This window comes from Salvia splendens, chromosome 3, assembly GCF_004379255.2.
Source record: "Salvia splendens isolate huo1 chromosome 3, SspV2, whole genome shotgun sequence".
Classification (NCBI taxonomy): Eukaryota; Viridiplantae; Streptophyta; class Magnoliopsida; order Lamiales; family Lamiaceae; genus Salvia; species Salvia splendens.
The window spans coordinates 10,221,360-10,231,315 of NC_056034.1; the positions used below are offsets into that span (position 1 = coordinate 10,221,360).

At 37.7% G+C, this 9,956-nt stretch overlaps 4 protein-coding genes across 6 annotated transcripts; 2 read left to right on the forward strand and 2 right to left on the reverse strand.

Moving 5' to 3' along the window:
• The first annotated feature begins 451 nt into the window (after positions 1-451).
• Positions 452-3,300, forward strand: LOC121794839 (KH domain-containing protein HEN4-like). The gene is made up of 7 exons (XM_042193192.1): positions 452-612; positions 935-1,505; positions 1,684-2,070; positions 2,154-2,408; positions 2,483-2,725; positions 2,814-2,878; positions 3,095-3,300. Exons 2-6 carry the CDS (start codon positions 951-953, stop codon positions 2,853-2,855), a joined length of 1,482 nt encoding a protein of 493 aa, XP_042049126.1. The 5' UTR covers positions 452-612; positions 935-950; the 3' UTR covers positions 2,856-2,878; positions 3,095-3,300.
• A 579-nt stretch (positions 3,301-3,879) lies between these two features.
• Positions 3,880-4,655, forward strand: LOC121794841 (casparian strip membrane protein 1-like). 3 transcript variants are annotated; one of them, XM_042193194.1, is made up of 3 exons: positions 3,880-4,009; positions 4,125-4,222; positions 4,339-4,655. In XM_042193194.1, the coding sequence occupies exons 1-3, from the start codon at positions 3,940-3,942 to the stop codon at positions 4,558-4,560; spliced, it is 390 nt and encodes a 129-aa protein (XP_042049128.1). In that variant the 5' UTR covers positions 3,880-3,939; the 3' UTR covers positions 4,561-4,655. The 3 variants fall into 3 exon arrangements, with proteins under 3 accessions (XP_042049128.1, XP_042049127.1, XP_042049129.1); XM_042193193.1 differs by having other exon boundaries at positions 3,881-4,009; positions 4,099-4,222; XM_042193195.1 differs by having other exon boundaries at positions 3,881-4,009; positions 4,099-4,222; positions 4,364-4,465.
• Positions 4,572-6,685, reverse strand: LOC121794838 (cytochrome P450 704B1-like). The gene is made up of 6 exons (XM_042193191.1): positions 6,354-6,685; positions 6,044-6,259; positions 5,683-5,967; positions 5,257-5,613; positions 4,986-5,186; positions 4,572-4,893 (listed from the first exon to the last, which is right to left on the reverse strand). The coding sequence occupies exons 1-6, from the start codon at positions 6,627-6,629 to the stop codon at positions 4,714-4,716; spliced, it is 1,515 nt and encodes a 504-aa protein (XP_042049125.1). The 5' UTR covers positions 6,630-6,685; the 3' UTR covers positions 4,572-4,713.
• Positions 6,686-8,174: 1,489 nt separating this feature from the next.
• LOC121793567 (NAC domain-containing protein 2-like) lies at positions 8,175-9,719 on the reverse strand. Its single transcript, XM_042191597.1, has 3 exons — positions 9,449-9,719; positions 9,081-9,361; positions 8,175-8,822 (listed from the first exon to the last, which is right to left on the reverse strand). The coding sequence occupies exons 1-3, from the start codon at positions 9,621-9,623 to the stop codon at positions 8,430-8,432; spliced, it is 849 nt and encodes a 282-aa protein (XP_042047531.1). The 5' UTR covers positions 9,624-9,719; the 3' UTR covers positions 8,175-8,429.
• Positions 9,720-9,956: the final 237 nt, after the last annotated feature.

Sequence of the window (9,956 nt, forward strand, 5' to 3'; positions counted from 1 at the left end):
AGAGCCATGAGTTGAGCTTTTGTTATACTCATGAGTCATGTGTGTGAAGATGGGCTTTTGTTTGACTATCGAAGAATGCTATAACTCTCACTTCATGTTTTGACTTATCTTACTCCAAATTCCTTGCTTTTTACACATTTCTTGATATCCAAGAAACTACTTCTTGTTTCCAGATTTTGCATAATACTACCACTACTTTGCTTCCCTAAATTCGGTGGAAGATTAATTTATTTTGCATAATACTTCTTATTAATTTTTTTTTTTCTTATCGGTTCATAAAAATTAGTGTACTTTTTTGTTTGTAAGATTCTTTGTGGGGGCCCATTCTATTCTATACTAATAATATTTGAATAGTAATTTATTTCTGTGTCTGTCTTCTATTATTGCTTTGGAATTTTTACTAGTAGTAGTAAATTTGGGTGCGCTTTGTTTTGTCCATAATATTGATTTATTCTTACCCTAAAATCAACAAACTATTTCATTGGATATATATGTGAAATGCCCTTGAAGAGGCGGTTACACACAACACAAACACAGCCTACTAACTTCAACATTTGCGCTGCTCAAGATCAAGAGATTCCTAGGCGAAGCCTTCGCCGTTGATTCTCCACTGTAACTATGCATTCTTATCGTATAAATTTCTGCATTTCTTTATAATTATAACATTTTATTTGAATGTGGTATTTGTATCCTCCGCCTATATTCATATATTTTGTGATTTGTGTTGAAATTAGTAACATTTCTCGTTGTTTTGACCCAAAATCGGAACAAGAAAAGAAGAGGAAGCCATTTTCAGCGCGTTTATTGCTTTTTTGTATGCATGTTTGTCTGAAATTTCTTACCCTTTGTGTTTGATTAACGTGGAAAGTTTTTTTTTGGCTTGAATTGGATTCTACATATTTTGGTCACATTTTGAATATGGTATTTGTTGTAGCAAGTTAAATCACAGAATGAGCCAACGAGGAAGGGGACCTCATGGTGTATCTGATTATTCTGCAAGTGAAGGAGGGAAAAGAAGAAATGGGATTGATGAAAATTCGATTGGAATGGAGCATACAGTTTATCGATATTTATGCCCGTTGAGGAAAATTGGGAGCATTATTGGCATTGGTGGGGATATTGCCAAGCAGCTGAGATCTGAAACCCATGCAAAGATAAGGATTAGTGAGACCATCCCTGGCTGCGATGAACGTGTTGTCACCATCTACAGTACGAGCGATGAGACCAACAGTTATGAAAATGAACAAGTTTCCCCTGCTCAGGATGCCTTGTTTAGGGTGCATGGCAAGGTGGTGGCCGAGGAGCAGCCTGCGAATGGTGGCACTTCTGAGGAGTCCCTGCAGATCACAGTGCGATTGCTTGTTCCATCGGATCAGATAGGTTGTGTGATTGGCAAGGGTGGGCAGATAGTTCAGAATATACGCAATGAAACTCATGCTCAGATCAGAATCTTGGGCAGCGACCATTTACCGCCTTGTGCTCTGAGCTCTGATGAGCTCATCCAGGTACATGCTGTTTCAGTTTTCTGTTTAGCTACTACTTGCATTAGTTCCAGGCTAATTTTGTTGTTGTTACGAAATATAAGTCATATTAAATGTTGCACATTGTGTTTTCTACTTCTAACATCTATTATCAGACAATAGCTTTCGTCTTGATTGCTGATAATTTGCTTGGTTGTATTAGATAAATGGCGAAGCTACTGTTGTGAAGAATGCCCTCTGTCAAGTGGCTTTTCGTCTTCATGATTACCCCTCCCGGTCACAGCAGTCAATATTGACTTTGCCAAGCATATATAGATCTGGAATTTCATTTAATAGCCCGAATCTTGGTGGGGTGCCGGCCTCCTTGATGGGTCCTTACAGGAATCACAGAAAAGACGGCAGAGAATGGTCTTCTGTTGCCAGAGAATTCTCACTTCGTTTAGTTTGTCCAACTGAAAATCTTGGTGCTGTGATTGGTAAAGGTGGTTCTGTTATTAAACAAATAAGACAGGACTCGGGTGCGTTTATTGTAGTTGATAGTGGTGGTGCTGACGGAGATGACTGTATAATATCGGTTTCTGCTATGGAGGTATGCATGTGACTAACTGTATGTGATTCTGCTCATATAACAATATTGAAAGACATAGTCTAAATCTATTTCTGATCGTGTAGATGCTCGAAGCACCATCCCGAACTATAGATGCAATAATGCGGTTGCAACCACGGTGTAGTGAGAAAATAGAAAGAGATTCAGGCGAACCTGTGATCACAACTCGTTTGCTGGTTCCGAGCTCAAGAATTGGATGCATCATTGGCAAAGGTGGGGCAATCATAAAAGAGATGAGAAGTAGCTCTAGAGCAAATATTCGAATTTTTTCTGATGAAAACATTCCCAAAGTTGCATCCGAAGACGATGAGATGGTCCAGGTGAATGAATTAGTCTGTCATATTATTATTTATCACGAGATGGCATAACTGAATTTACCATATATGCTGAACAGGTAAGTGGAGAACTGAATGCCGCTAAAAATGCTATGTTACAAGTAATGCAGCGGCTGAGGGCCAACATACTTGAGAGTGATGGAAGCTCGTCAGCATTTCCTATACTTGAGGCGTTTCAAGGGCAAGCATACGTAAATCGTGATAACAGAAAGCATAATCATGTACATTCAGCTTACTCCGGTGGGTACAGTAGCAAAACCTTGCCTCAAACCGACAATTATGGGAGCTGCGATGATCCTCAGGTAGTAGTCTTGACTTTAGCTCCGTCTTATTTGTTTATTAGTAAAATATTTGTCATTTCCATATCCTGAACTAAATTTTATGATACAGATGGTGCACGGGAGCGGTTATGAAGCATATGCTGCTTATTAACCCGGTCAATCGACTGGTGCCAGGTAAATTTATACCTCCCCCATGGCCATGAACTTTCTCAATCATCTCCAATTCCCAACCCTCCCACCAAATTTCGCAACAAAACAAAGAAACATAACAGGGATTGGCATCTTTACTGCTTAACACCGCTTTGTTCATTTCCGTTTCATTTGGGACTAGTAATTCTTTCTTTTTTCACGAGTTCATCACCCTAATACGCGTTGCTGATGCCAATGCAGCTATTAAGAGTGTGGTGCCCTGTTTGGAGAGGCCACCGGTACAAGTCAAGAATCAAGAACCAGATAAACAGGACATGATGGAGCTAATGTCGCACCTAAAAGTCCTCGAATCGGCTTATGCTTTTATATAATACTAATAATAATAGAAACCACATGAGCTCCTTCGAATTTTGCTTAAGATTTATTGAGCAATCACTTTGTCCTCAGCTATGTATTTACCACGTTTTGGGGAAATGTTGTTGCTTTTAGGTTTAATCAATAGTCTTGATTTTTGTTACAACACCTTAGATAACAATACTGATAATGGTTCTGAAATTGTGTGTGTTTGTCTCTCTGCTTCAACATACATGTGATGAAGAAGAAAGAACAAATGAAGCAGTTAAATGATATAGACATAGTTTCTACAGATAACTTATCATTTTGGTATATTCAATTCAAAATACAAAAGCAGTAAAAAGCTACAGAAAAAGAATGATACTTGCCTCATAAACTAATCTTAAATCTTGGTATATTTATCGATGTGGAAAGCAAAAGTAGATACTTACAAGAGCATTGCAACCCAATCCACGTTGATCTTTAACCATTGATAGATTATCTAGGAAGATCCAAACTTGCTTATGTCTGCAAATACTGATAATGTTTCTCGACACTCTGCAGCTGTCCCATTTTAAGACAGATGCACTGAACTCTGAGGCACAGAAAAATGAATCCAGAAGAAAGTACGGACTATGATTGAGAACCGAAAGCAGTGAGACCGTAGAGAGGATTTTCGATACTAGACCTCTTTCTCAGAATACTAGCTATTGTCGGGGCGCTAGGAAGTGCTGTGGCAATGGGAACTACAGATGAGACGCTTCCCTTCTCAACACGAGCATTCATATTCCAAGCTGAATATGATGATATCCCAGCTTTTAGGTCTGTGAATAAACTCTCACATGAAATTGATTTCATTGTATTATTCGTGTTTTTGGTTTCATTGTTTGTTGTGTTTGGTTTCATCAAAGGTTCTTTGTGATCTCGAATGGAACAGTATGCGGATATCTTTCTCTCTCTCTACCAATGGCCATCTATCATGTAATCAGGAAAGGAGCAGCTAAGAGCCGGGCTTTGCTGATCTTTCTGGACGCGGTAAAGACTTCTTGTTCTTCGTTATAGATGCATTGCTAATAAGTATATATCTTAATGTATTCAATATTTACTCGAAAATCATGTAAGAATTCATTGTTTTAAAAACAATTGTGCAGATAATGCTAGCTGTACTAACTGCAGGAGCCTCAACAGCAGCAGCTATTGTGTATTTAGCACACAAGGGGAATGCTTCAGCAAATTGGTTAGCTATATGTCAACAGTACCAGAGTTTCTGCAACCGCGTCACAGGATCTTTAATCGGCTCTTTTGGTGCAGTTCTTATTTTAATTTTGTTAATCTTTTTGTCAGGTTTAGTACTATCTAAACGAGCGATGTAGGCAGACAGAGATGATGTTTCACTAGAAAAAAACTCTGCTAAACTATGTGATCATGCTATAATTTCAATGAAACAAGTGCCACCTTCTGCTTAAAACATATAAACTTTTTTTCTGTCATCTGATGATTGCCATGGTATGAATGAAGCAAGAAAGCTAAGAACGTCTAGAAATGGTAAGTTTCAAGCCGTTCGCCATGGACAAAATAGTCATCATTCTGTACTTAACCGGGTGCCCTTGCACCAGCTTAAACTCGTAGAATCTGCACAAAATGGCAAGAGCCATCTTCATCTGCAGATATGCAGAGTCTTTCCCCAGACAGATCCTCGGCCCTGCCTGCACCACGATTATTTTACACTGTCAAGATCCGTGTAATCTAAACCAACAAAAAGAAAATTATTAATTTTTAGTCTTTGATTCTGATGTACCTGAAATGCAGTGAACTTGAAAGGAGATGCATTTTGGAAGACTCCATCTTTGAGCCATCTTTCGGGTTTGAAAGATGCTGCATCCGAGCCCCAGTTGTATTCCATTCTTCCCATGGAATACGGTACGTATGTCACCATCCCTCCAGCCTTTACCTTCGTTCCTGCTGGCAAAACATCGTCCTCTAAGATGCCTTTTGGATCCTGAAATATTCAACACAGTTTCTCATCAGTCATTGTAATCCCCCCAGATTTTAATCATGAATGGCCTAACCTGAGGAACAGCAGGGTAGAGTCGAAGCGTTTCTGTTATGACAGCGTGCAAGTAGTATAGTTTCCCTAGTGTATAATAGTTTAAAAGTCCAGAGAAATGCTTTAGTCTCTGATCAAATGATTCTTGTCCGTCCAGAGATGTGCATTCCCCTTCAACGCTCCTCAGCTCGGAATAGAGCTTCTCTGCTACTTGCTCATGACTCATGACCATGTAGATAGCCCAAGTGAGGGTTGTGGCAGTTGTGTCGCGACCAGCAATCACAAAGTTGAGAACCACATCTCTGAGGCTCTTGTCCGTCATGTTGTTGTCCGGATCCTTGCTCAGCTCGATGAATCTTGACAGTATGTCGTGCTTCATCTGAAACAAACAATGCCTTTTCTTGTTAGAACAACAACATAATTGGCCAAATATATGTTAGCTGGCTACCTTTTCATCTCTGGTTTCTTCCAATTCTGCCTTCCGCCTTCTGATGACGGAGTAAGTGAAATCATCAATGATCTTGATGTCTTGATCAAGCGCAGCCTCTGATCCCATATTCAAGAACTTCTTGATTTTCCAGAGTGGATCAATAAACCTCAAAGTCACAGTTATATTTGCAGAATCAAAGGCCTTTGCGAATAGATTGTCTGGTAAATCCGCAGCTAGTGTCCCTATCTCCACACCGAATCCAACCTTGCAGATCGAATCCAGAGTCATCCTCATCAAAAGCTCCTACAAAAATGCAAATCATTCTTCAAAACAATAACAAGAATCTCAAAAATGAATCTTGGTTTAGTTAATCATACACCTGCATATCCACAACTTGGTTAGTACAAGAAGCATGGCTCAAAATGGAAGCAAGTTTAAGGCCATATTCTCTGAAAACCACAGTGCTGAAATCCCTCAAATTCTTCGAAGCAAATTCGAAGCTAGCAGTCTTCCTCTGCTTCCTCCACAGCTCACCATCCACATTAAAAATCCCATCTCCCAACAGCACTTCCATGTAAGAATGGTACATCTCACCCTTCACACAACAAATACATTAAACTCCTCGAAAATTCAAACCAAAACCTAGCTATTGTATGCATGCATGTACAAAACTAAGTTTTTTTTTATACCTTAGGGTAGTTGTTGAAGCTGGTTTTCAAGACATGCTCGACGTCGGCTGGATGGGCGATGTAGGTGTAGGTGGAGAAAGGCATGGGGACGACGACGGTCCTTGACGCCATTAAGTAGTTGAGGATCCAATCATGCATGACGTCGTAGTTCATCAATTGTTCGATGGCCGAGCCCAACAGAGGCCATGTTTTGGGGCCTATGATGCCCCTTTGCTTCACTCTATGGAGGAATGCCCATGCAAATAGAATACAAACAGATATCACTACTATTTGCATTTTTTTCTTTCAAGAATTAATGAAAAGTGATGAAGTTGTTAAATGGAACCATTCAATTCTTAATTACGTATTGATATACACACACTTTCACATGAGTGGGAGAGAGAGTAAAGGTTAGGTGATCAATAATCTTGGCGTTTGAAGACATAAACTTGTTGCCTCCAACGAAAACTCATGGATGTGATCAACAATTTTAGGTGATTTTTTCATTACCAGCTTTGTAATTGTGAACTATCTAAAACATCATGAAACTCATACTGATTATATTTTCTTACATAAATATTTCCAATTGCTTTGGATCAAATATCAATATGCTATGTTAATTTAATTTTGCAATTATCAGCTCAGAGTGGAACAAAAAATTTATGAATGGTTAAGCATATCAAAATAATGTAAATGGGTATAATTAATACATTTATTGCAATTGATTCAAAAATAAAACCCAAATTAAATAAACTTAATGCTACAGTAATTAATGTAAGTAATGTTATTTGACAATTAATTAACGCGAACTGTTACATCAACGATTCAACGTAAGTACAAGCGACTTGTCCAAAGCCTAACAACAAAATTATTATTTCATTTCGACAACTATATGGATATTTCTATAATTTATAATCTCAACTAATTTTTTCATAACAGGTAGGTTAGCCCTGTGTTAGTTTTCAGCCAATTAACAACCTTGAAATCAAACAAATTAAGTACTTATGGGCCCCATCCAATGAAGAGAACTCGTACCTAGTCCGAAGTAATTCACCTAAACCACTAATACTACAATTTAAATGTCAATATAAATAAATTCGTCCTCATCCAAAAAGTACCCTATGAAATGCCAGTATCATTGTGACTGCATGCACGCACCTACTGCCTATATAAATATAGAAAAACTCTTATCCATTCGCGCAATTTATGTTTTTATTTTAAATATAATATTTACATAATTAGAAATCATATTTAATATTTATGTTTAAAATTTTATATAGCCTAATTGTAGATAATCAGTCCCATAATCAATTTATTAGCTAGAAATTGAAGATTGCCTATAATATTTATTCTCACCCACTTATTCTTTCTTATTTTGTGAAATCAAAATTAAACATTATTAATCGCGGACGAAAAGAGTATATGGAGTATTATATTTGCTCAATATTTATCACAAATTTGAATTTCAATAAAAGAAATCAGCCACCGTGCAATCAAACTGACCAGTTATAAGTCAGAAATAAATAAGCAAAGTATTAGGATTATTTGTTCATCAAAGGTTCATCAGTAAAAAATGCAGATTTAATCAATTACTACTAGTATTTTCAAATTGCGGCGCAACTTGCTCTTTATATATTGCTCAATTTCTTTTTCTATGATGAAATTAAGCAGACTTCCATAACCATATATAAATTCGTAAGTCGTAACCATAACCATATATTGAAATACTTACAATAAAATACTTTCTTAAACATTGATAAATCCTTACTTAAATTTGTATGAGACCATGATATGAATATTATGCAAGTGAGTAGTTGCATTATATAATTAGGTAAATCAATATCCATCATAACAAGAAGTTTCTTTATACCTTTCCAAAATCAGATAAGTATATATACAAACCCCTAACTTTATGAATAATCAATAAACTAAGAAAGCTAATTAGTAACTAATTAGATGGATAATAATGCACAGACAAACAGCTAAGAATCCAAATAAGATATTTTCTACATCGAAAACGACTGATCGATTCCATCCCCACCATTTCTTCTGTACACTTAATTAGTCCTCATCTCTTTCTCAATCCATCTTCATCAATTACTGAAACTGATCATAAACCGGGTTCACAAACGTCGTCTGGTGCACGTGGGATTTTGCAGAATCCGACGATTGCTGAACAACTGCTTGTCCAAATTGAATCCCATTGTAAGTTTCTTGATTATTGAAGGCCACATTCAGATTATTGTAGGAAGAGTTGTCATTGAGAAGGTGGGAGATGGAGGAGCCCATGTAATTATCGAATTCCCATAAATGATTTAACGAATGAGTTCTTGGAAATCTGTTTGCAGCTTCTTGCTCTTCGCTAGTGCTTGTAGATGCAATCTGATTATGACTGGATGTTGACGAATCTTCGACTTTAATCGGACGATGTTCTATACTTGTTGCTAGATTCTTCTTCTTGTAGATTCTGCACAGCACCCAGTCGTCCAACTGCATGCAAACCATATAAATTAGTACTCATAAACTCGTATTTCTATCAGTTTGATTAATTGGATATTGTTGAGTTTTATAGCTCTAATTTATGTATAGTTTTGGAGTTTAACGAAATAGCTTGGATTAGTGTTTAATTGACATAACAAACGAGACTAGATCCAATTTTACGTAGACTTAGATATTTAGAAGTAACTAGTGTTTCATACGTGCACGAAAATGAAAAGTTACCCCCCCAAAAAAAAGAAGGAATTATACCCTCATAGAGCCATTCTGCTTGTAGGGTCGGGATCGTGATTCGTTGAGGCGATACTCGTGCATGATCCAGTCGGTCTTGACACCCTTAGGCGGGCGGCCCTTGTAGAAGACAAGGGCTTTCTTTACGCCCACGTATTTGGAGTCGCTCTGGATGGGTTTGTCGGTGCCTGTCGCTTTCCAGTAGCCGGACACGGCCGCCCTATTTGGCCTGACGCCGTTAGGGTACTTGCGATCACGTGGGGTGAAGAAGTACCACTCCTTCTCTCCAAATTCCGCCTTGTCTGCATGCAACAATAAATATCATCAACACAACACAAAACCAAATTGTATTAATACTAAAATTTATGTATGTGAGAATCGAAACTAACCGGGAAGCTGCCATGGATCAAATTTGTAGATATCGACTTCGGGGATGATCGAAACAGGGCAAGGTCTTGATGTAGCTTGGTTGCGAAGGTAGTAGATGATTAGTTCTTCATCGGTGGGGTGGAATCTGAATCCAGGTGGAAGTCCTGAGCTGATTCTTGATCCTAAGCCTACCATTTTTTGTTTGTTTGTTTGTTTTAGATATGAAAAGGGTTTGAGTTGATTATAGGAGGAGAGAGAGGAGAGGGTTTGAAATGTTTGCAAGGAGGTGTGAAGGGATTTTATATTTGTGGGAATTTGTCATCTTGCATTAAGGTATTTTGATTAGGTTCATTTTTTGACTTTCAACATCACGACTATGTGATAATAGAAGTACTATTCCAACTTTTATTCTTTATTCTCTATGATTTTCTCGCCGATTACTTTGATATATGGGTGGAGCTAGCTAGCTAGAAAAGATCAAATGAAAACGTTTTTCTTTGTGTTAGGTAAAAAGGATTGATTAATAAT